We start from the raw sequence: 25660 nt of genomic DNA, 5'->3' as shown, positions 1-25660 counted from the left end.
TCTCCTTTGTTAACGAGAAGTCCCTAGAGGACTTTTTCCAAGGTGTCCTCTTTCCCATACTCTCTTATTTCCCAACTAAGAGAAAAATGGGCAACTATACGGTTTGGATTGTCGTGAACTTAGCATAACGTAAGTATGGAATCTTGCCCACAAACACTGGTGTGGGCTGCAACACGGGAGCTAGAAGAGTTCACATGCATTCCTGAGAGACAGACTCCTCACAGCCCACTCAGTGGAGGGCAAAGGAGCTTGGAGCAAAACCCTTGGCCACCTTAGTGGCTGAGGGTGACCGACGCATCCTGGTGTGCTTGCTTGGGACTCTTTCAGTTTAAGCACTGAAAGCCCTGCATTCCAGGAGAGCCCTCAGTCCTTGGAAAACTGGGATGGTTGGTCCCTCTAGGCGGCATTGACACAGCGGCCAACCCCACCAGAACTGGATGCTGCACCTGAGACCCAGACAGGGTGACTTGTCTCTGGAGCCAACCAGGAGGGCGGTTTGGGCGCACACGTGAGAGCGTCCTCCATGGTGGAAGCAGCACAGAGCGAGCTGAAATGCTGGTTCTGTGAGTCCCAGTTCACCCATTTACTGCTGGGAAGCCTCAGCAAGTCCCTCAGCTTCTCTCCTTCCTTCCTTCATTCCCTCCCTCCCTTTTTCTTCTTTTCTTTTTCATTTGGCCCCTTTCTTTTTCATTGTAATAAAATACAAAACATGCCTATTTAGTATTTTTTTTTTTTAAAGAGACTCTGTCTCCCAGGTTGGAGTGCAGTGGCATGATCGTAGCTCACTGTGATCCTCCTGCCTCATCCTCCTGAGTAGCTGGACCTACAGGTATGCACCACCGCACCCAGCCCATTTTAGCCATATTTAATTGTATATGAAAAACATGCACTTAAAAGTCATTGCCATTAAGTAACTATTATATTACCACTATCTGTTTCTAAAACTCTTCCATCACTCCAGTCAGAAACTCTATGTTCATTAAGTAGTAACTTCCCATTCTTCTTCTCCCTGGTCCCAAGTGCCTCTAGTCTACTTTGTCTTTATTCATTTGCCTACTCCAGGTATTTTACATAAGTGGAACCATATAATATTTGTCCTTGTATGTCTGTCTTATTTCACTTAGCATGCTTTTAAGGTTCATCCATGTTGTAGCATGTATCAAAATGTCACCCTGTTTCATGGCTGAATAATATTTTATTGTATGCGGGTATCACATTTTATTTATTTCATCTGTTGATGGCCACTTGGGTTGTTTCTACCTTTTGTCTATTGTCAATAATGCTATAATGAATATTAGTGGACAAGTATCTGTTTGAGTCTCTGTTTTCAATTCTTTGGGTACATACCTAGGAGTGGAATTGTTGGGTCATATAGTAATTCTGTGTTTAGCCTTTTGAGGAACTGCCAGACTGTTTTCCACAGTGACTGTATCATTTTACATTGTCACCAGCAATGTATTAGGGTTCCAATTTCTCCATATCCTCACCAACATTTGTTATTTTTCCATTTTTAAAATTATGGCCATCTTAGTAGGTATGAAGTAGTATCTCACTGTGGTTTTGATTTGCATTGCTCTAATGACTAAGGATGTTTAACATCTTTTTATGTGCTTTTTGGCCATTTGTGTATTTTCTTTGGAGAAAATGTCTGTTCAATCCTTTGTCAATTTTTTTAATTGGGTTGTCTTTTTGTTGTTGAATTTTAGGAGTCCCTTATATATTTTGGATATTAAACCCTTCTCAGTTGTATGATCTGCAAATATTTTCTCCCATTCTGTAGGACATCTTTTTACTTTCTTGATAATGCCCTTTGACACTTAGTCTCTCTTAATTTTAGTTTTTCCAACCATAAAAAGGGATTAACAAACTTGTACCATGAAGATCAAGTGAAACAAAGGCCACGAAAGCACATTATACACCAGAGGCAGTAACAGGTGGTTGAGAGCACCTATGGAAATCTAGGCTCTTTTACTTACCAGCTAAGTGACTCTGTACAAATTTCTTAACCTCTGAGCTTCAGTGTCCTCATCCATGAAATGAAAATAATAATAGTATCTACTTCACACAATATCTTTAGATTACTAAATAAGTGCCTGACATAATACAAGCACTCAAGACATGTTAAATGTAATTATTAGTAATAATGATAAATTATAAAGGTCTATGCCAGACGAGTGACAGGAAGTCATATGATCTTATTTGAGCTAATCCATTATTATTCCCCAGAAAAGAGTGTGAGTAGTAGGTGGATTCACATATTCACTCACAAGCACCCCTTATTTATGAGCCATGGCTTCATCCAGACCAAGACACGCATGCTCTTGCTTACACACATGTGTACACACATGCAGAGTTGTGAACATGGGTCCCAATACCACTTGGACCTAAATCCCTCCTATAAACACAGAATTTGTCAGGGTCATACACTAACGGAATTGCAAATACTTCTAGTTACTAGTAGATTGAGTTAAGGCAACGTTTAAAATAGGTTGAATTTGTTCAACACTAAGCATAAATGTTTTCTTTTTAATGGGCACCTTTGGAAATAAAAATGGAAACAGAAGTCCTTTTCAAGAACTTGTTCCTAATTATTACTTCCAGTGGTGGACACCATCTGGTATACACCATAACACAAATACCATTTATAGGTAGAGATCTGTGCCATATAAGATTGAGTTGTTTATGACTCACATCAACTGCTCCAAAGGTAGATGCACTGGACTAGAAAATATTAATTTTGTGTGGATCTCACATTCTATTAATACAAACTCTGACTTAAGCCAATCACACTGATGATGAAGAGCATAGATGGGACAAGGATTAATGACACTCGGATCATAGAAACATTCCATATTAGGTATTATAATATTCTCATCAGTTCAAGTTGGTACCCGAGGCCATGAGCATGGCTAACAATCTATATGGAAAGCAAGGGTGGCTTCCTAGATCAGTATAAACTGTAACGTCTCAGATCGGGCCCTAAGTACCTTTTCTGGAGATTCACACAATATATTTTCTGGCTTCAGATCACGATGAGCAATGCCTGAAATGACAAAGAGCAAAGAAATGGTTAACATATGCACATAATTATCAAACATTCCACACACAATTAATTTTTTCCAAATGCTGTTGTTCGCAGATTAATTCCCAATTATGGTACATTAAAAAATCAACGAGCTGCAGGAGGCAGAAGTAACCAGAGACACAAACCAAAAGCAAGTTCTTTTGAAGCAGAGGCTTTAGAAGTCTGGTAGGGATAAGAAGAGCTAAATGAATCCCAGCCAGCCTATCTTTCGGCACTGCAGTGACCACCAAGAATAAGAAAGCCTAATGCAAAGCACAGCAGAGAGCCCTGCAGATGGCAATGCTTGGGACAGCAATGCAGAAATAATTAGTGCCTTGTTTAAGAGCATCTCGGGGGGCTTACACTGCTCTACCTCATTTCTTCTTGTGTGGCCAATTAAAAAATTTCTTTAGTGCAACTCCTTAAATGTTCAGAGGAGCCAGTGTTAGTTACCAGATCTCCCAAAGCCTGTCCGATTGCCTCTTCCCCTGCTCTGTACGCCCCAGGCAGCCCTGCCAGCAGTGGAGCAAGGCCTGCTTTGGCTCGAGGGTGCTGTTCTTAAGAGATAACTCCCCTGCATTTTGGCCAGGCATCCTGAAGGAGACTGGAAATAGCAGCCTAGCCCAAGAGGGGTGAGCTTTTAACCTGCTGAGCTGGCCAGGAGGGCAGCTGGGGGAGAACCTTCTTCCAACCAAAGAAAGGGACAAAGAACCAAGTCAGAGGGGCCATGGTGGAGGACACAGAAACCTCCCTTTCTTTCCGCAGCATGCACAGCACAGAGACAAAGGAGCTGGGAGGCTGAGCCAGAGTCACACAGCTACGGCTTGGAAGTACTGCAAAGCTGCAGAGGGTTCCTAGGTGATGAGGAGAAGCAGACTCTTCTTCCCGAGAACTCCCTCGATGATCACCTTGTCCTGCGGCCCTCCAATTCCCTACTGGACGGCAAAGGCCCAGCCCCGCCCACCTGAGGCACCTCACTAGAGAGGAAAAACCTGAGCTCCAGCAAGCTAAGTAACTTCATCAGTCACCTAATTGAATGAGAACCCAGAGCAACTCAGTCCAGGCTGCACAAATTGAGTCGGGCTGCAGCTCGCCATACTAAAAGTGAAAGATATTTTCCATTACAGCAAGTGCTCCCACAGAAGGATCACGAAGCGCGCACGGAGCCTTACTCTCCAAATAGGTGCCCGTGGCCCAGTTGGCCCGCAGCCTGAGCACTCAGAGAGCCCGGCGGTAATAATGGGTCTGCTGTGTGAGCACACCGGCCGTCGAGCCGCTCCGGTTCATTTCCCAGAGGTTAAGCTGCAGTGTGTCCAGTATTTAAAAGTATGGAACTTGTTTCAGGCCTGACCCATTCTTGCCCAATTCATCTTCCCAGTGGTGAAGTTATTTAGAAAACAGCCAAGTTCAGCTGGAAATCGTTTTTCATCCCCTCCAACTTCTAGTCACATGGGCAGCCGGCCAGCTAGATGTTAACAAGCACTTCAGACCCCCTCAGACACCACCAGCCTCTGTTCCCTTTAGTGTATTCTTGTAAATAAATAAATAAATAAATAAAAAATAAAACCGCCTTTACCACCCCCTCCAAGGTATGGATCTTGTAAAAAGCGTGACCCAGTTTTGCAATCTATAGAGGCAGCTTGGGGAGCAGTTGTAAATCTTTGTCAGGCAGGTGTTACCTACATGCATCCCAGCTTTCAGAAACAGAACTGCTGCTATTCATCATGCTGTGGAAGGGACAGACTCCCCCTTCCAGGATTTTCCATCCTAGGCGTGAGTCAGGGCCCCAGCATGGGCACTGTCAGTGCACAGATCTCTTTCAGCCACTGGAGGAAGGGAGGTGGGTTGATGAACCTGAACCCCCCCGCGCAGCCATGCCAGTTCGCACTGGATGCTGGCCCAGAGTGGGATGTGTGAGCCGCATGCCTGCGATTGGTCCTGAGCACGCACTAGTGTTGCTGACAATATCCACAATGGGAGTAGACCTAAGTCACAAACTATTTGCTCCCCCCACCCTGCCCCAGTAGGCAGAATGCTTTAGTAAGAGGTTTAATATTAATATTAGGAATAAAAATGCTTTCTGCCTAGTGGGGGATGAGGATGGAGGAAATAACATTTGTTGAAGAACTACTCTGTGCCAGGAACCATGCTCCATCTACGCTTACACACACGAGTATGTAAATGAATTCGTACCTATAAAAGGCTTAGAATAGTGCCTAGCCCCTAACAAGTGCTATCCACGTGTTAGCCACTGTGGATGACATCATTCTCTCTCAGTTCTCACGTGGGGCAGGCACAACTACTGAGGGAGCACATAGCTGGAAGAAAGGATTTTTCCATAGCACCGCTGTTAGGCAAATTTTTAAAAAATGTATGTAACAGTCAAACATTTACGGAAATACAAAAACACTTAATTTGCAAAAAGATTTAATTCACTACAAAAGTTCTTGAATAATCAGTCCTAGGAAAGGGACCGTAAACCAAAGTGTAATTCAAACAAAGGCAGCCTGCTAGTTACCATTGTGATGTTCAACAGGTATCTCAAACTTACAGATTAATAGAAAAATGTATTTTTTCATTTCCTGTGAACAAGATATATAAAACTGCATATATCCCATCATTCCAGTTTTGAAAAGAGAGATACAGGTGATGTATTTTAAAAGACTAGAAAGAGTAGCACCGATATATTTATGCTAGAATGGTTGTATTATGTAAGAGTTTTATATTCTTCATCAGGAAAAGAAAAGGAGCATCATTCATGTACATGGTAACATATACACACACTCAAACATACCTTGTTCAACGTGAAATTTATTCTTTTTCCTCCCTGCTCTTTCTCCTGTATCCCTATCCTGCTGAATAGCTCTACCATCTACCCTCCACCCACAGCAGACGATCAGAGGCATCCTGTACTGCCGCCCCCGCCCAGCCCCTGCTGTGGGTGAGCATGTTCACATCACCACTGCCTGGAGGAACCCTCTGCTGGCTGCCCCCTCGCTTGGTACCCAGAGGCTGGCCAGCCCAAGCCACCCACCAAAGCCAAGGCTTGGGTTACCTTTGGTATGCAGGAAGTCAAGGGCAGCAGCAACATCCCGCACCACTCGGCTGGCTTCTCGCTCATTGAAATGCTTCCGCTTCTGGATGTGGGCGAGGATGGAGCCTGGGAAGCAGAGGGAACACAGAAGAATGCCTTTCCAGGCTTTAGCAGGCATAACTTCTTAGAGGCCAAGTTTTCACAAGCTTGGGGTGCGGACATAGGCTTATTCATCACTGAACGTCCAGCAACACGTGTGGTGCCTGGCACAGAGGAGGTACCAGCACATGTCTGTTGAACAGAAATGTACTGCTAGCTTCTGCATCTGTCTATGAGGAGCTCAGAAGGGAGAGAGAACAGCTATTTATATAGCCAAAAAATATTAATGCCACTGGGGCTGATTTGGCTTCTAAAATCAAAAGGAATTAAAAGTGAATGCGTGTGGAGGTGACAGGGCCTCTCTGCAGGAACATTTTCTCCTCTCCATCTGACCTCAGACCCAAAAAAGAGCACAGCCTTCAAATGGAAGTGCCACACCCTCCCCAGATATGTAAAGGTCTGGAAAAAGGGGGACAACTGCTTTTTGCTCTGAACTTTCCCATTTATTATTATTATTATTTTGTTGACAATGGCTAACATTTATTGAGTATTAGTGCCAAGCACTATGCAATACTCTCTAAATAAATTGTCTCGTTCTCACCACAATTGTACAAAATGGGTAGTATAGTCATCCCCATTTTATAGATGGGGAACCTGAGGCCAAAAATGGTTAAGCAACTCGCCCAACTCACAGACCAGGAAGGAGATGGTGAAGCGAGGACCTGGGCTCAGTACAGCGAGTCCCCAGAGTCCGAGCAGACTTCCCCTCGGCAGGGCTTGTGAGCCGACTGCTGAGGGGATGGACTGTCCTGAGCCAACCACATTCTCTTTATCCCCTGGGTCTGGCCTCAGTAGAACTATGCTAAGTGATACGGCCACAGAGGCCCCCAGCTGCAACTGGCATTTCAAACGTGTGACACTCAGTCCTGGGTTGCTGGGCCATGTTGGGCAGATACAGGTGTGAACATGTGGCTTGGCTTCATGTGGTCTGTGTTCACTACTGGAAGCCAGTATTTCTCAGCTGAAGGCATCATCTTTGTGTCCTAAAAATGGCACATTTTTACTTATTATGTGTTTTTTTTTTTTTTTTGGCAAAGGGAGGGGATGAGAAAAGAAGGGGAAGGATTGCCAAGGATCTTTCACTTGCCAGATTAAATGATCAAAGGATTCCAACATGCTAGGGAACATTCCCAGAAAACTGGCTCCTGACTAGGCCCTAGCTTGCTCTGCTGTAGTGAGACTCTTGTTTCCAAATTTGTTAAAAGGAAAGGCAGACAGTAACATTCTCCATACTTCTAAGACAGCTCCCAGCACACCCAACTGTTTTAATCATACTAACAGCTGACATTTACTGAACCCTTAGTGCCTGCTGGGCACTGTGCTAAGTATTCCACATGAATTATCTCGTTGAATCTTCACAGCAACCCCATGAGTTAGGTGCTATCAATTCTTATTTTGCAGATGAGAGTTTGGAAGAGGTTAAGTGACTTGCCCAAGGTCACATGGCTGGCAACTGATGGAGCTAGACTTCAGTTTAGCTGTGTTGGTTTCTTTCTTTTTTTTAAAAACAAAAAAATTAACTAATTTTACTTGACATTTTTTTTAGAGATGGAGTCTTGCTCTGTTGCCCAGGCTGGAGTGCAGTGGCATGATCACAGCTCACCACAGCCTCTAACTCCTGGCTCAAGCAATCCTCCTATCTCAGACTTGCTAGTAGCTGGGACTACAAGGGTGTGCTACTGTGCCTGGCCTGTGCTGGTTTCTAAAACAAGCCCCTCTGTGCAGCCCTCCGCTCAGCTCCAGACATCCCTGCAACCTTTACACCTTGCAAATGTTCCTAGGGTTGGGGGAGTGACAGGGAGGGAAAGGGCTTCTCCATCCCCTTCATCATGTCAGAAAAGCAACTTAAATATACACCCAGTGATTATGTGTGGGTGGTGGCACCCTTCCATCTGAAGGATGGTACATTCTCAGGCCTCCCCCTCCATCCTGTGTCTGTGTCCCAAACAATGGGCTGTCCTCTCCCCCATTTTAGCCTTTGCTACTAAACTTCACAGTGTATTTGAGAGCTTCCACCCCGTAATTAATTTAGTTAAATAGTGAATGTGTCAAAATAGGGGATTGATAAATTGATGACTAAATGTATCTATGTATGACTCCTATTATAATGAAAGGCATTTATAAAATGCCCACACAGGTGACATTCTAAGCTCTGCAAAATGCTAATTATCATCCTTCCCTCCGGCCTCCCTCTCCCAAATCAAGGGCAGTTTTTAAGTCCTTCATCCTTTTTATTAGCTTGACTCGTTTTAGAAGTCTCTGGGATTCATGATGGATGATCACCACCCTGCGTCTTAATCAGAAGTCCAAACACATACTCGACAGTAAGTACCTCCTTGCAATTTCTCAAAGACCAAGTAAAACCTTGTGTCATCTTCAAAGAACTCAATCAGCTCCAAAATGTTCCTTAAATAGGGAAAATAGGAGGAGAAGGAAAAGGGGGGGAAATGGTATTATATATTAAAGTCTACTTACAAATATACAATGAAAAAAAATATACAACGCCCTGTAGCGGGGCAGAAATCAACTTGAGATCAGAATGCTTATTAAAGACCCACGTGTGGAAGCAGCCAATGGTGTTAGCAAGATTCAGGTCACCTTATCTTTCCATAATGTTTAGTCTCTGGTGTTTTCACCAAGTCTGTGCTGTCAAACCCCAGACCTAAAACCCACTAGGTAGAGTTATAAAAAAGTCCCGGTCACATTAAACTGAATAAAATCTGCAGCCGACTGGAAGCAATTGCGGCTAATAACACTGAATAGTAGGTGTGTGTCCTGGAGGCAAGCAGCAAATAATTACTTGCCCTCCCTCTTGCCCATAAATCATGGGGCAGTATTTACATTGCCTGGAGAAAATGGAAACATCTGTCAAATAGACTTGGGGCCTAACGTGGGCACCGCTAGACCCTAACTGCTAAGCGCTGCTTAATGAAACGGCCGCATTCCTGGCCGCCGTAGCACTTGTGGCCTTCCCCGGTGAGCACTCTCTGTCTGCCTGAGTATTGCAGTGCTCTGCCAACAAGGTCGTCTTGTAGCTCAGTAGGGAAGCCACCGGCCTGGATATTGGAGGTGTTGGGGGCTTTTTTCCTTTTAAAGAACAAAATAAACCAAGTAGAGTCTGTAATGCTGAACTAAGAAGCTGTAGGGCTGAAAATAAAAACCTGTCCCTCATAAAAAAATGCTGACCACTTTGGGAGATACCAGGCTTTTACTAGTGTGAAGGCGTCCAAATAAGACGGGCAAAATGGCCTAATTTGAAAGACTGTAGAGGCAGTGCCTGGAGTTAAATCAACAGCAGCCCCATCCCGTAAGCTTAATGACAAAGCCATCAATACCAGGCCACTGGCTCCCTGCTGACCCTGCCATGGAGGGAGAGAGAGGGGGAAGCGGAGTCTTGGAGGTGACCCTGATTTAAAGCCACAGTGGGAGAGCCACTCGTTTGGAGCTGGTGGTGGGCAGACCAAGTCGGGCTAGAGATTACCTTGGCCCACTTAGCAAGAAGGAGTGTCAGACAAGGTTTCAGGACCTTAGTGGTATCTGCACATACGCAGATACGCTAGGAACAGAAAACAGCAACAAATATTCTTCACAGTGTGCCTCATCCTCATCTCAGTATTAAAGCAGGTCCCTAAAGATTTGGCCAGGCAAAACTCAGCCTAGTTTCCACAGGTACTTGAAAGAAAGAAAACCCCATTCTTTCCCCACCAGTCACTGATTCAGATTGTCACTCTCCTAACTTGCCTGAATTGCTGATATTCCAGTATTTCAGAGGAGAAGACAGCATCTTTGCTGTTACTGCTGCCCTCCTCTCCCTCTCACTGAGGGATTGCAGGAGGCTCATGTGGGTAGGGGGAGCATGTGTGAGCACCAACTGCTGGGGTCAGGAGATGGTAAGAAATAACCTCCTCTTTTGCAGCCAAACAACCCCCAGAGAAGCAGCAAGTAACCCCATACTATACTCACTTATTTCCTTGACACTGATAGAGCGTCTCCACCTCTCGAAATACCCTGCTCCGACTGTGCCCTGCTTGTTTTTCGATGATCTGTGGGAAAAATAAAATGTATCATGTACACCCACCTGACTTCAAAACGGTCCCTTGCCAGGAGCCCTCTGGGAGATGCAAGGCCACATCCAGTCCAAATTCAGTTTGGAGCAGAAGTCTGGAGTAGGTCTTGGTGACTCAGGCACTGTGGCTCTGTCAGCAAAGCAACAGACTGGCCCGAGGGCTTCCCAGACCGCTGAGCCCGTTAGACTCTGGCCAGGCACAACTCCAAGGAAGTGTTGAGGCTGCTGCCCCCAGCTGCCCAGGGGAGACTGAGGCAGCCAGCAAGATAAAGAACTGTCTCTACTTAGCTCCGACTCCCAAGGCATCTCTTTCTGCCGTAAGGGTAGCATTTACCACCTCTATGGAAGATTCTTTCAGTGCTGGACAGCAGCTCAGACGCTGCCTCTACAATTCCTCCCAGCAGAAGCACACTCTTTCTCTTCTGAGAACTTACTCTTTGGCAGGCACTATGTTAAGTAATTTATTTACATAAGCTCAGTTAATATCTACAACAACATCAAAAGATGGGAAGATGTGAAACATTTGCCCATAGCGTGGAGCTGATTCCAAAACCCTTGCTACCCTATACCTGCCTAGACCCTGCACAGCTTCCTGGACCACCTAGAGACTTTATCTCTCCCGTGATACTGTGCGCTGCTCCCCTCCACGCCTATACCTTGACTGATGAAGGTGCTTGTCTAAAGGAATGGATAAGCCAACAGATGAGCAGGTGGTTTATGCAGGGACTGGCTGCCTCTGGAAACCTCTCTGGACCCATCCAGAGTCCCAAACTGTTGCAAATGGAACCTGTGAGCAAGGCTCTGCCTTGCAGCTCACACGTGCAAAGTAGCAACACAGATGACGGCATCCTTCTCCTTCATTCAGACACTGCTATGTAGAACACTTCAAATTTCTCTGGTATGTTGTAGCACAAACAACCATCACCAGCTATAATTTTCTAAATAAGTCTGCATCTGTTAGTAAACCACGGTGGGCCCATTTTCTGTGCAGAGAAGCAGAGTGCTAGAGAACAGAAGCTATTCAACTCCAAGCTATTCGGCTTCATTCACCAAGCATTTCAGATCACAGTCAGGAAGAACTTTCTGGCAGGCAAGCTTTCCAGCACAGTTTCCTCTGAGGAGGTAATGGACTCTCGTTACTAAAGACGGGGGAGCAGAACATGGACAATTGTTTGGGGAGCCACAGAGGAAATTCAGGATCAGATTATCTTGAAATGCCATTGCAAGCCTGAGGCTCCAGGATTCATCACCTGGGTGCCTACAGGAAAAGCTGTGACAAGACAAGGGACGCGGACCCCACACTAGGAGAAGCAGCCCACCTGTAGGGAGCTTTCAAAGGACAGGGGAGACATGGGACACGGGCACAACTGCTGACACCAAAGAATTGCCAAGGTAGGGTCCAGTGCTGGCTCAAAGAGGCCAGGGGGGCATGGCCGGAGGGCCAGGTTTTCCTCCTGAGATCCAGCCTTGAAGAAATAGATCCCTCTCACCCATAAATGTATTCAAACCTTTGAAAATCAATTTCTGATTTTGTGGTTTTTACCACATTTTGGCTTAGTCCTAAAAAATTACTTGTAATTTATACTGATCTGTTTCCAAAAAGGAGATAGCTCTTTTGTTACCATGTGAAACAATACTCCAGCAAAAAGGAACATGGCTTAGCAGAAGTGTTCTCCTTTGTAATCCACAGCTGGGACTGTGGAAAGCTGTTAGAAGAAGAGAAAACATTTCTTTCTGGAGGCGCTTTGGCTGCACGAGGCAATACTTAGCCCTGGCGGCTCAGGTGGATGATCTGAAATAGGCCTGAATTGCCCCCTTGGATCTAACAAGACCCTTTCTCTAGATCAGGGGTCCTCAAACTCTGGTGGGTATTAGAATCACTTGGGAACTTGGTGAAACTATAAAGACCCAGCCTAATCTTGTGTTGAGAAACCTGGACCTCTGGGCTTCATTAGCTCCCCAGGTGATTGTGATACACACCAAAGTTTAAAACCACCCTACCTACGCCAGTGGCTCTCAGTGTTTAGTGAGTATCAGAATCACCTGGGGAGCTTGTTAAACGTCATATTGATGGGCCCACCCCTAGTTTCAGACTCAGTGAGTCTGGGCTAGGGCCAGATAACTTGCACGTCTAACAAGTTTCCAGGTGATGCTGATGCTGCCGGTCCAGGGACCAAATTTTGAGAACTGCGTTCTGGATCCAGGCCTCCTTCCGCATGGAGCGGGCAAATGGAAGCAGAGGGGTGAAACGAGCCACTCCAAGGTCACGCAGCACATCAAAGGCCAGGATGAGGCTGGAAGCCACTTTTCCTGCCCCAAGCTGAGTGCACGGTCACTCTAGTTTTTAATCCTCATTCTCATGATAATGCACATCACTTGTATAGGATTTCCCACTTGGTAAAGTGTTTCTATCTATACCGGTGCATTTTTATTTTTATCTTCATAACTACCTCATGAGGCAGAAAGAGCAGGTATCGCCATTTAGAGATATAGGAACTGAGGCTTAAGGAGGCTCAATGACTCGCCCAAAGCCAAACAGTAATATTTTGTCAAAACAGAAATTCAGGTTGGCCTTCTAATTCCAAATCTTGTCCACTCCCTGAAGCTGACTTGGTTTGTCAGAATAAGCAGCTTACTATGAGCCAGGCATTGTTCTAAGCACTTTACACATATTAACTTATTTAATCCTCAGGACAATTCTATATAGGTTCTATTATTACACCCATTTGACAGATGAGGCAACTAAGGGACAGAGAGGTTAAGTAACGTGCCCAAGGTAACAAAGCAAGCAAGCGAGTAAGTAGAGAAACCAAGATCTGAATCCAGTGAATACAGCTTGGGAACCCCCACTCTAAAGGAATATAAAATTTATTTGGCTTGGGATAAGCTATGTGCAAAGAAAGACTATGTGCAAAGTAAAGCCTGGCGTGCAGAGGAGACACTCACTTTGACAGCGTACTCTTTGCCATTCTGCAGGCTCACGGCACCTTGAACTTTGGCGTAGGCTCCCTCTCCGAGCAATTCCGAGGTCAACTTGTACACATCTAGGGCCGAAATGGGTGAGAGGGATAACAGGATGAGTCACCTACTGCGAGTTCAGATGGGAAGACGAGTGGCTGTCACTCGGCTTCCTCAGTCAGACGACACAGGCAGAGCAGGCACCCGCTGACGCTGCAGTTCTCGGTGACGAGGAAGACGTATGGCCTTCTCTGCCACCTCAGGACTCAGTTTCTCAACAAGACCACACAGCATCCTGTTCTCATTTTAGAGATGAGGCCAGTGAACGGTTTCAATTCAGCACATGCTTCCCAAGCACCTACTATGTGCTAGAGAGCGTCCCAGAGACAGAGTGAGGGATAAAATATAGTCCCTCCCCTCTAATGGCCACAGCCGAGTGGGGAAGACAGACACAGATACAAGTGACCCCAGAATAAACCACGCATTGGCAAGTACTCTCACAGAGGGACAAGGTACAGTAAAAAAAAGAGAAGGAAAAAAAAAAAAGAAAAGGAAAGCAGGGGAAGGAAGAGGTTAAATCTGTTCAGGGAATCTGGAGGATCTTCATAGAAGGGGCATAATTGGAATGAACGTCATTCATTGACTCATTTGCTGAGCACCTACTATGTGCCAAGCTCTATGCTAAGCACTGGTGATACCAAGGGGAATAAAACACTGTTCTATTTTATACCACATACAATGGAGGTCATTGGAGGTTTCTGAGAAGTTTCCAGAAGTCACCCACAGGAAATAAGAGACAGAAGTAGGATGCAAAGGTGCCTTGAGGTTTTTGGGGTACTGAGTCATAGCGGTTCTAACAGAGTAACAGGCCTGGCTTGAGAGAACATTCAGGTGACCTGCCGAAGCTCACAAACAGCACAGCTCTTCAAGCCCCTTGCAAAGGAAGCCACATCTCCAACACAGCCCTTGCCGAGCTGACCCATCCTCCCTCTGCCTCCACTCTGCAGACTGTTCTTGAGGCAGCCTAGCATTTAAACCCACAGCCTGAGCAGAAGACTTGTAAACCATGGCATTAGATTTTATCACTCTTAGAAATCCTGCTGTTGCACAGTGATCCTTAAATAACAGGAAATACTCTCCTGTGTTCAATGAAAGAGCAAAAGACCTGTTGATCTGGAAACTATTCTAAAGCCCTTGGGACTTCTGTCTCCCCCCACCCCTATTCCCAACCCCCACCATATACACATCTACTGTTTGAGTTAACGGCAAACAAAACGCTCTGCACAAGCGCCTTCTTGGTTCCATCATGGTTTGGTCTTGCCGCTGTTCATAAGAACAGGGGGCACACTGTGAGAAAGTTAAACGGCATACCTCTCCCACAGTGCACACTTTGGCATTAGCTCTTTACACATATCAGAATAGGTAGGTGGCTGGAGGTCCAATATTCCTAACTCATAAAGAGCTTGTTATTAGAACCACCTACAAAACAATCAACTCACTCGTGTGTCTGCAAGGCTGCAAACAGGGACCACGGGGAGAAGCTATTTCGGGTCTCACAATGAAAGAAACAAAACAGATGGAGGGGATGTGTTACTCCTAGAAGCAGCTACTGATCTTTTCAGTCCTTTGTAGACGTGTCCAGTGACTCGCTTTGCCCATCACATGCCCAGTGATAACAGGACTGAACCAGTGCCTCGCACGCAGAATGTCCAAAAATGTCTGATGACGCCATACCGTGTCCCCTGAACACAACATGCGCTCCTTAAAATGGGCTCAAACACAGCACAAGTAGTGCAGTCTCTGAGAGGCAAATCCTCTGCTTCCAGGAGACTGAAGTCTCACCTGCAGCCATTCCCTTGGCGTTTCTCTCTCCTCTTTCATGGCTGCTCTACCCCTCGGCAGCCCCTCCAGGAAGAGCTGAGGGAAGAGTCACATCTGACAAGCAGCTAGGACACCACAGGCATCTCACTCCATCTACAACTTGCATAGACTGGTCTTGCAGCCCACTGGCGAGGTGCTCAAGCCATGCGAAGGATGCCATGGCATCATCTGAGAGCCTTCCCACTCTTTCTCTGTCACTCCCTTGCACAAACTCCCTCATCCCATCTTTCCTCCCTGTCACACAGGTAACCACTAGCTGGCTCTAAGACGGTACATCTTGTGGGTCTGGATGTATGGGCTATGGGGACATTCCTCCTGGGCTTGGGAGCCACGGACCCAGGTCTAGGAGGGTTGTGTGAACGACCTTCAAACTTTCCTGGAGAGGAGTCAGTGGCCCGGGCCTTCCGCTTCTTCTTCTTCCTCTTGTCGCCCTCTGCGATGGGAAGGGGCTCGCTGCTGCCCATCTCTGGGAGATAAGAGGAGATGTAAAGGAAACATCACTGTACTGATCAAGCTATAAATTTACCCAGAAGGAAAAAAAGGTGGTGGATGGGGGGACCCAGGAGCTTTACACTGATGGTTTTTAAATATCTGTGAGGACTATTGATTTGTTTTGACCCAGGAGGCAAAACTAAAGGCAAAACCATTATAGGAGATCATTAACTGTGGAAAGGAGCTCCGACAGGCAGGCTAGATTAAAAGAGGACAGCAGAAGCCCGCTTTAACCAAGCTTATTAGCACACGGATTTAGATCTGTCACCAGTCGAACCATATTTCCCACACAGAACAATGAATCCATAGGCAGAACCCCGTCCCCAACATCCTCCAGTCTCGGTGCCAGAAAGGCAGGACCCAGGGAGCGAGGCAGGAAGGAGGGTGGAAGTGGGGGCCGTGCAGAAAAAATCATAGGCTCAGTAACATCCCTGGCTATGCACAGGGGTGCAAAAGGCTTTCAGTGGAGACTGCCTCTGTGAAGGTAACAATAGGGCTGGGGATGGGATTGAAAATAGCCCCAAATGACTTCACGTCCAAGAGCACAGACTTGCGTGCACGCGGAGCGCACAGCATCCTCTCCTCTCCCCAGCTGCTGGATTGGAAGGGCTGCAGGTAGAGCCCATAAGGAAGTCTGCAGCTGACAGTTCCACGCCAGGCTGCTGGATGAGGTCACTTACTGCAAAAAAATTATTATCTCTCGCTGGCAAGCACCTGGTTCCCCATCTTAGAGGGAGGATTTGTGAGGCAGGCATTCAGACTTTGGACAGATGGGTCAGGACAGAAAGAATAAGCAGGACACGGAGACAGGGAAGGAGAAAAGGAGGAACAGTGAGCCAGTGCCCAATCATCGTCCTGTTTCTAAGACACTCTAGCATGGGCCTTCCCCTGTTAAAGATAAATTACTTATAGAACATGTCATGCCCCTGATCCAGAGTGGAGCCTTAATACTCTTTGCCTGCAGTTAGAAATAATAAGATTTCTCTGAAGTCTCTGGGTCTAAATCCCCACCAGGGTGATTAAACCTTTACATCCTTCTAAAATAGAGGCACTCGAGCACTGATGGGGCATAGGATGTGAGAGACTTTTAGACCAACCTTTAATAAACACAGGCTCTGGGTTGTTGGGTATTTTTCCTTTTTTTCTGAGAGATTTTAAAATGGAAGCTGGCTCTTTGCCTGCTGAAGGGAAAGGCCCACTCTGTTCTCAGAGGATCCGGCTGAACACGACCAGAGAAATGGCAAGTCTGCTAGGAAGATTGATTAGTGCGGATGCACGTTCGTGTGCTGTTCAGAGGCAAGTACGAACAGCCATTAGGAGAAAGCACACGGAAGGGCACTTTCCAATGCCACGATCCAGAAAGCACGGTTAAGCAGCCACGTGTCTGCCAGTTCCATTTAGCCACAGTCTTCCTTCCATTTTGGGGACCTGACAACAGTGGATTTTCAAATATACTTTAGAAGAGAGAACAGATAAACACATGGATAAAAGGAATCCACAGAGGATCTCAAAATATTACTCTAGCCAACAGCTTCAAGCACAAGAAATATCTGAGGACTGCAACACCCTATGAATTCAAAGAATTAAACTTAACCATTGGCACTTAAGCATCAGAACACCCGCCCTCGCCAAGGTAAACTGAAAGGAAAAAAGCTGCGTAAATGCATTTACTAAACATAGGGAGAAATTCTACAGAAATAAAACACAGCGTCACTCATCTTCAGGAGCTCAGGGAGGGGGCGCTGGCCACAGGGGCTGCAGGCTGAGAAGCAGGTACCACTGCTCCCCTTGCCCTGACCTTGTGTGCAGTCCAGTGGTGACCCTTGTCACCACCTATCTTCTCATCAGCGCTGCAAGCCGAGAGCAGGGCAGACAGATTTGGGTTTCGGCTCTTTCTCCTTCCCCCATCCACACTCTGATAGAGGGCCTCAGGACAAGCAAAACAGCCACGAGGCAGGCAGCACAGGCAGCAGCACAGGAGCTGGCGGCGTTACAATTCACAGGGGATGCTCAGACACACTTATGACTCCAACTAGAGAGCCCTGTTAGCGACAATTTATACTTGGCTTTTACCACAGCAGGGCTGAGGGAGCCTCTTGTGCAAGAGGCATACCTCCGAGCACCGCCACACACTCAATATTGGATTTTACGGTTTCACACACAAAAAGATAGAGTACCTGGTCTATTCTGCATGGATTTCAGTGGAAGCGGATACGCCAGAAGGGCCAAATGGTTAAGACTTTCCTCGGAAACAGAACTTGTTGAAGGAGAGTCGTTTTTGAAACTAGGAAGGAAAAATGTAGGAAGATGTTGAAGTGAAAGAAACATGCCTGACTTCCCTGTCTACGTGGGGGGAGGAAGTGGTGTCATAATCTCATCAAGGGGTTGATAGTTCCCCATCTGGAGCCCGGCCACACACTCCTCTACCACCAGCAGGTCGCGGGAACTTAAGTCATCGCGTGCGCACTCACTGGGTAAGTGCCTCCTCATGGGGGGAGGCCCACAAGCAGGCTGCGCCTTGGCTCCCCTGCGTCCCTTGGCCTGGGAATTCTTCTCGGCCATCAAAACCCAGCTCAAAGGCCGGGCGCTGTGGCTCACGCCTGTAATCCTAGCTCTCCGGGAGGCCGAGGCGGGCGGATTATTTGAGCTCAGGAGTTTGAAACCAGCCTGAGCAAGAGCGAGACCCCCGTCTCTACTAAAAATAGAAAGAAATTAATCAGACAACTAAAAATATATACAAAAAATTAGCTGGGCATGGTGGCGCATGCCTGTAGACCCAGCTACTCGGGAGGCTGAGGCAGGAGGATTGCTTGAGCCCAGGAGTTTGAGGTTGCTGTGAGCTAGGCTGACGCCACGGTACTCTAGCCCGGGCAACAGAGTGAGACTCTGTCTCAAAGAAAAAAAAAACAAAACCCAGCTCAACAGTCCCCGCCCCTGTGCAGCTCCCCGATAACTCCAAATGACTTAAGGTTTGTGCAAACGCTTTGGAAATCAGTTAGGCGCTGAGCAAACAGAGGGTATGACTGAGCAGAACTAGCAGTGGTGCCCCACCCTCTGCTCCCGAACACCCTGTGAACAGCTCCATTGGAGCACTGGTTTTACTTGGCCTCGAGTGCTCCCCCATGTTCCTAAGGGCTGTGCCCTGCTCACCTCTGTCTCACCTACAACTTGTGGCACAGTGTCAGACACATATCAGCCATCAGAAACTGGGCACTGAAATAGAAATGACATGAACTGATGCACAAACTAAGTGTCAGGTGTGGTACATGCTGCTCAGGCCCTCCGGTTTCCAAGTGCACATGCCGAAAGAAATGTGGGCATACCTTTGCCCCGCAGACAATGCAGAGTATAGCTGTTCAGTTCTAGGAATTCAGCTGAGGAATTCTATGAATTCCCTGACAAACTCCCTCTCAAAAAAAGGCCTATGACACAAAAGGCCCTTAACTTTCCCAGAAGTCTGGTCCTTGCTTAGGATTGGGCAGTGTGTCTGTTATTTTAAAGGAAGAAGTGAGTGCTTCTTTTCAGTTTTCAGGGGACCCCCGACCCGGGTCTGGAGGCTCCAGCACTTCCGCTGCCCCCAGCCCTTGCCTTCCCCTTGGGCAGGGCCTGGCGGTGCGCTACGTCTGTATATTCGTGGAAGTGGCTTTGGAGAAGAGGCACACTGCTGACTGGCAGGGCACCGGGCTGGCATCAGCAGACCAAGGTAAAAGGCCTGGTTCAGATATCACCAGACAGAGTACCAAGGCCAAGTTACTTTGCCTCTTAGAGTCTCAGTTTCCTCATCTATAAAATACGCTTAAAGATACACTTGCCCTGTCCCCCTTACAGGGTTGCTGTAAGACCCAAAGGCATACTAAATATAAATGTGCTTCCAAAACTTATGCATATGCACAGGTATGTATGCACACACAGCAACACACAATAGACTAGAAAGACTAGACAGAAATACACAAAACTGTCAAGGCTACTACAATTTTAAAGAGAGCCAACTATGTGCCAGGCACCGTGCTGTGTATTTTGCATACATTATTCCCAATTCTTATAATAATCCTAAAAGGTAAATATTTTACCACATTTCAGGTAAGGAAACAGGCTCAGACCAGGTAGCCTGTAGGTTAAGTAACCTATCCCACATCCAGTTAGTGGGTTAACTGGGATTCAAACTCCATGCTGCTCTTTCTAGTACAGGCCATTTCTAATGTACAGTGGGTAGTTTTCTCTGTGTGAAGAAATGATTTTTATTTTTTTCTTTATAGTTTTCAGTATTCTCCAAATCATGTACAGTAAAATTTATTTTTATGCTATTATTTTTAAACCAAGTTTTATTTTTTAATAAAATACAGGATAATCTTGCTCTAAATATGCCCTGGAATTTAGAATCTGATTACAGCTTTTAAAATTTTGTCTAGATTTTGCTATATTGAAATTCAACCTTCAGCAATGAAAAAACATTTAGGGAACATTGGTGCCCTGAAGATATTAATTTCATAATCATGAAAAACAACACATGCTATTTTTATTTTTATCTTTTTAAAAGGAAATACTTTGTAAAAACAACAAAAAAATGCACTGAACACTCGAGCCTGGGGGCCAGGGGCTCACCCCACTGCACAGACTGCAGCAGGTTGCTCAGCTTCTCTGACAATCAGTTTCCTTACACACGAAGCGAGGTAAGAGGAAGGCCGGGGCTGCCTACATCACAAGGCTGCCGTGAGGATCAAATAATAAACCAGATGTGAAAGCACCACTGACTTATTCATTCAACAATACTGTATTTATTGGGTGTCTCCTGACTGTCCAGTGCCAGACAGTGAGACTACAAGAGGAGACACGGTCTCTGTCCTGATGGCATCTGAATATGTTGACATGTAAAACAGTTTCGACATAGTAGGACAAGGGAAGCACCAGGTGCTGTGGAGCAGGAGAGGACACTAACCCAGCTGGAAGAGACAGCTATGCTGCTGCCTGGAGGAGTGGGATGCGCCAGGCTGGGGCCCAGGAGAGAGCGCTCCAGACTAAGGAAGGGCCAAGGCTGAGGACTGCAGTGGGGGCGGCAGGGCTCGTGAGGGCCACTGCCCATCACTCAAGTTGACAAGTCAGATCACAAGCAGTCCCATTATCATCAATAACAACAAATGTTTCTATTCCTAGGCGTAAGTTTATCTTGTTTTCTCCATTAAAACAGGGATGCACATTTTTGTTTCCTAGTAAAACCTGACCACAACAGCTAATTTTACTGTAGGCATCCTAGGTGTTAAGGATACAGATCCAAGAAGCGGCCTGACTCCTGCACGGGGAGGGGTCCAGAGGACTCCCAGAGCAGAGCAGGAAGGGCTGAGGAGTCTCACCCAGGACTGCAATGGCAACAGACACTCCCGACATGCAGGTACCCATCCACAGTGCTGCCCCAGAGGTGACCTCAAGGCCCATATTCTGAAAGAACTATCATTTCTGAATAAAGTCTTATGAGCCACGTTGACCCCAAAGTCACCAGATGTATACTCCAAATTTTGACAGAGCCTATAGAGAACTCCCCAGCTCTCACATCTGCGGTGTGATGCCAATGACGCTCACCTTCCCTACTAAGAGCACGACTGTGTCGGCCACCTCGGCCCTGCGAACGTAGCTCATGCTCCTCTCAGCCGCTGTAGAGTTCTCCTCGAGGTCTTCCCAACTGGTAAGGGCTATTTCCTCAGCCACAGAGCTCTCTTGAGAAGAAACAGCGGTGAGGGCAAGCTGAGGAGTATAATGACTGACTCGGCCGCTCGCTAAGTCATGCGCTCGTTGAGGCTCCAAAGCAAACAGAAAGCTGAGAAAATCAATGGAAAACGAGGAACTGAAAGGAAGCGTAACAGGCATTCCTGAGGAAGTGGCCAAGATTCAGAACGGTGAGGCAGAGGAGGAGGCAAGGAGCACGGGCGTGGGCAACCTGACCCCAGAACGTTCACGTCTCTGAAGCAGCAACAGCAGTAGCAGGAATGGTCACAGCATACGTACGCACTTCTGAGGTGCTTACCACCTAACAAGTACAGTACTTTACATGCACTAACTTAATCTTCACAACTCTATGAGGTAGGTATAATTATTATCTAGATTTTACAGATGAAGAAACCGAGGTACAAAGAGAAGTGATTTGCCCCCATAGCTAGTAAGTGGCAGAGCTGGGATTTAAATCCAGACAGCATGGCTCATAATTCAAGCTTTTACCCATTATACTGTATTTAAACATTAATGCTGAGAGGCAGAAAGGGGTAGCCAGTAAAAGCTAGCCGGGCACTAACAAAGTTAGTTTCTAAACCTCTAGTTCCTAAACCCTGCTGATGTGCAGTGAATGAGCTACGGCTCCCTCCCTCGTCAGGCCTGCAGTCCCAGGGCTCACTGGTACTCAAGTGTGCACAACGGTATTATTTTTGGTGCGTGCTGTGATGTCAAAAGGCTGGGCAGCACCATTCTATATTACATAAATACAAAGGCATTATTACCACATTATCAATGTTCTATTCATCTAAAATCTAATTTATCAGACAATTCTTCTTGCTCTGAGATTGCATTCTATTTTGTGTTTTATCACATTATGAAAGATGAGCTACAAACCAAAGTCCAATGTGTTATTTCACGGCAGTTCTGGTATCAGGTACAAGGCCACAGTCTTCTGCCTGACCTGCTGGTGGATCTGGTTTCTGACGTAGAGACAAGGAGAGGGTACAAACAGAAGTGTTGCTGAGGCTGGAGTGCAGTGGCTATTCAGACATAATCATGGCTCACTGCAGCCTCAAGCACTCCTCCTGCCTCAGCCTGAGTTGCTGGGACCCCAGGCGCATGCCACCGTGCCTGGCATGAGTCAAATTTAACACAGGCTAGGTGAAAGGAGCCGCCTGTAAAATCAGCTCACTCACAGGGCGGTCTGTCTGTGAGACTGCACGGGGTTACGGCGTTCTTTCCCCAAGAGTCCTGTGTGGGGTGAGGTTGGCCAGCATCCTGCAGATGCAATGTCTCACTCAGCTGCAGTGAAACTGGCAGGGAGGCTGGCAGGGGTGCCAGCAGGGGATCCACAAAGGCCTCAAACAGGGCTGGGGAGTGAGAGTCCCAGAGGCAGAAGGTCTCGATTCCAGCCCATCTTCTCCCTCTGTTCTGATTCTGGGATCACAAGCACACTTCAGAGCTGTCACTGCATCTCTTGGTGGAAGGAATGACAAGAGGAAGGACGTGAGAGGGGAAAAGGAACTGTGTGCTGAAGATACAGCAAGCAGGAGTGAAGGACTGGATTTGAGTGAGGACTGGAGCGTATAAAACTGGAAAAGTTAGGCTGCGTCAGGTCCCCCAAGCTTATTAACACGGCCTGTGAGGCCCTCCCACACCTGTTCCCTGTCTAACTTCCAGCCTCAACACCCAACAGTCAGTCATTCTTTTACGTAAAAACGAAACCAGCAGCCAGTTCAGCTTGCAGTTCGAGCAATCCCGCAAGCGCTGCTCCGTGAGACAGCGCTGTACTTGGGGGTGCAGAAGCGCTTCATGAGCACTTCCATTTCGTCACACAGAATACTAAAAAGATGTGTACTCAAGGGTTGAAATGCAATAAAATTAATAATTTTTGTTGCTTCGTTAAGGACAATCTGAAGCAAGAATGGCATTTAAGAAAAACCATGAGTGGGCCAGGCGCGGTGGCTCACGCCTGTAATCCTAGCACTCTGGGAGGCCGAGGCGGGCGGATTGTTTGAGCTCAGGAGTTCGAAACCAGCCTGAGCAAGAGCGAGACCCTGTCTCTACTAAAAATAGAAAGAAATTAATCAGACAACTAAAAATATATACAAAAAATTAGCTGGGCATGGTGGCGCATGCCTGTAGTCCCAGCTACTCAGGAGGCTGAGACAGGAGGATCGCTTGAGCCCAGGAGTTTGAGGTTGCTGTGAGCTAGACTGACGCCACGGCACTCACTCTAGCCTGGGCAAAAGAGTGAAATTGTCTCAAAAAAAAAAAAAAAAAAAGAAAAACCATGACTGCGCAGCACGGAAGAATTTAATGGCTACTAGCACACTCAGGGCCACTTCCTTGACCAAGGCACCAGCAGTTCTACCCTCAGTTGCTTTGCAACAACCAATAACATCTTAGTACTATTATGGAAATCGTGTTGACTGCACAGATCCCCGAGAGGTTTCAGGGAGCCCTGGGGTCTGCAGAGCACATTTGTGAACAACTGTTCTGGGCAATGTGGAGGGACTGGGTACAACCAGAGCTGTGCCTTGGGGCCATCAAACTGGCTGTGATGTGCACAACAAACTGGAGGCCGGGGCTCTGGGGGCCAGGTGAGGCTGCTGCAACAGCCTGGGGTAAGGCAAGGACTAGGACCAGTCCTGCCAAGCAACTGTAAAAAGTAGAGGGGCAGAGACCACTACTCTCCTTGAAGGGAGGGGCATGTCTAATTCTTCTCTATCTCCACTGCCTAATATGGAGCCAGGCAAGGGGATGGCGGACTCAATATACACTTACGAATACGTGTGTATTAACTAAAGTCAGGTAACCACAAGAACTGCAATACCATTGAAGAAGGAGCACCACTCAGGACGAGGAGCTGGCTGGGGAACAGGGGTAGACAGCGGTGCCATGGGGGACCTTCAGATGAAGAAGGGTGACACACAGCAGCTTGGGACTGTGAAAACTCACAGATCAGGCTGGAACCATTCTCTCTCAGCCCTCATCTGACCCAGATCTGCAAATGAGGCATTATTCATAATCTGCCAGGCATGATGAAACCTCAGGTTAGAGTGTAGCACAGAACACTTCAAAATGTCATCGTGTATGTCATGTATAAGTTTTTAAAAAACCAGAAAAGATTCCAAATTATTAACAATGGTTACCTGGGGAGAATGAGATTGGGTGGACGCAAGAATTTCACTTTTTATACTTCTGTTGTATTTATTTCATTTTGTTATGATGCGGTCATTTTACTTTTGTAATTAAAAATAAATAAATATGTTTGACTTACTGCATGGTTTTCCTTATGGCCCTCTGCCATGTTATTCTGGACAAAATGTGTTCCTCCTTACCAAGTAACTGTCTTAGGCATGCCAGCCTAGCTGCCCAACTAAATACTGAAAACCACGATCTGCTTACACAACCTCTGACCCCTTCCTCTGGACATACCAGATCATTTCAGTTTTAAGTAATCTAACGGGGTAAGTTAAATGTACACCCAACCTTACCTACAGGTTTTCCCAACTTTTGAGAAATGATCCTCTGTAAACTTGGAATTCCAAATGAAATAATGCTCCTGTCAGGAGGTTGTTATCTTCCAGCTATAAGAAGTGTCTCAAATGGCCTCTGTCTGTAGCCAATGTTCTTCAGTTCTCCATTGGACTCTGGCATGAAAACCTTCAAAAAGCAGAAATAGAAAGGATATCCAATCCTGACTTCAGTTCGGAGAGCTTCGGGTAGCTGAACATGTGGAGGTGCCTGGATGGTGGTGTGCCCAAAAGGGGTATGGAAGCTACACGCCCCTTCCCTTATACCTCGCCCTGTGCTGTGCATCCCTTCCTCTGTGATATCCTTTGTAATAAACTGGTAAACGTGGCTGACTAGAAGCATTTCACGCATGGCTCATCCACTTGGAAGAACCACAGAAAATCACACGTTGAATACATTATCCAACAGGGAACATGGGAGTTCAACAAAAAAGCAAAAAGAAACACCAAAAACTAGGAAGGAGAAAGAAAATAGACAGCCTGTTTGGCCAGGACCAGCCAGGACCTGGGAGTGACTCCCCAATATGGGGAGAGGGTGAGAGTCTTTCTGCAGTCCACTTTCCCACTGAGGAATCATACAGTCCAGGCCACAAGAGAGCACCTTGACCCTCCCAAGGCCTGAATTTAACTTAGGGAAAGGCCAGGAGACTGTGAGAAGGAACTGCTCCAGGGAAGGAACTTGCCCTGGGTCCCACATCCTTTCTCAAGACTACCAGGTTACAGCAAGATGCCATTTACAATCCTAGCTTTTATTTTATTATTTTTAT

General features: G+C 46.5%; 1 protein-coding gene across 3 annotated transcripts in view; it reads right to left on the bottom strand.

Annotated features, from left to right (window-relative positions):
* Nucleotides 1-25660, bottom strand: part of MKNK1 (MAP kinase interacting serine/threonine kinase 1) — a 48071-nt gene that overhangs the window by 6854 nt on the left and 15557 nt on the right. Inside the window, exons 1-8 of one of the 3 annotated variants that reach the window (XM_012649048.1) lie at nt 18805-18812; nt 17832-17938; nt 15527-15628; nt 13270-13367; nt 10221-10300; nt 8590-8663; nt 6120-6224; nt 2988-3043 (exon numbers count right to left, since the gene is read on the bottom strand). In XM_012649048.1, coding sequence (XP_012504502.1) covers nt 2988-3043; nt 6120-6224; nt 8590-8663; nt 10221-10300; nt 13270-13367; nt 15527-15628; nt 17832-17847 — 531 coding nt within the window. In that variant the 5' untranslated portion in view covers nt 17848-17938; nt 18805-18812. Of the gene's footprint in view, nt 1-2987; nt 3044-6119; nt 6225-8589; nt 8664-10220; nt 10301-13269; nt 13368-15526; nt 15629-17831; nt 17939-18804; nt 18813-25660 lie in introns of those variants that run through there. The other 2 variants (XM_012649047.1, XM_012649046.1) reach the window with 2 other exon arrangements.

This window comes from Propithecus coquereli, unplaced genomic scaffold (genome assembly GCF_000956105.1).
Source record: "Propithecus coquereli isolate 6110/MARCELLA unplaced genomic scaffold, Pcoq_1.0 Scaffold299, whole genome shotgun sequence".
NCBI lineage: Eukaryota > Metazoa > Chordata > Mammalia > Primates > Indriidae > Propithecus > Propithecus coquereli.
This window is presented reverse-complemented; position numbering and strand designations above follow the sequence as displayed.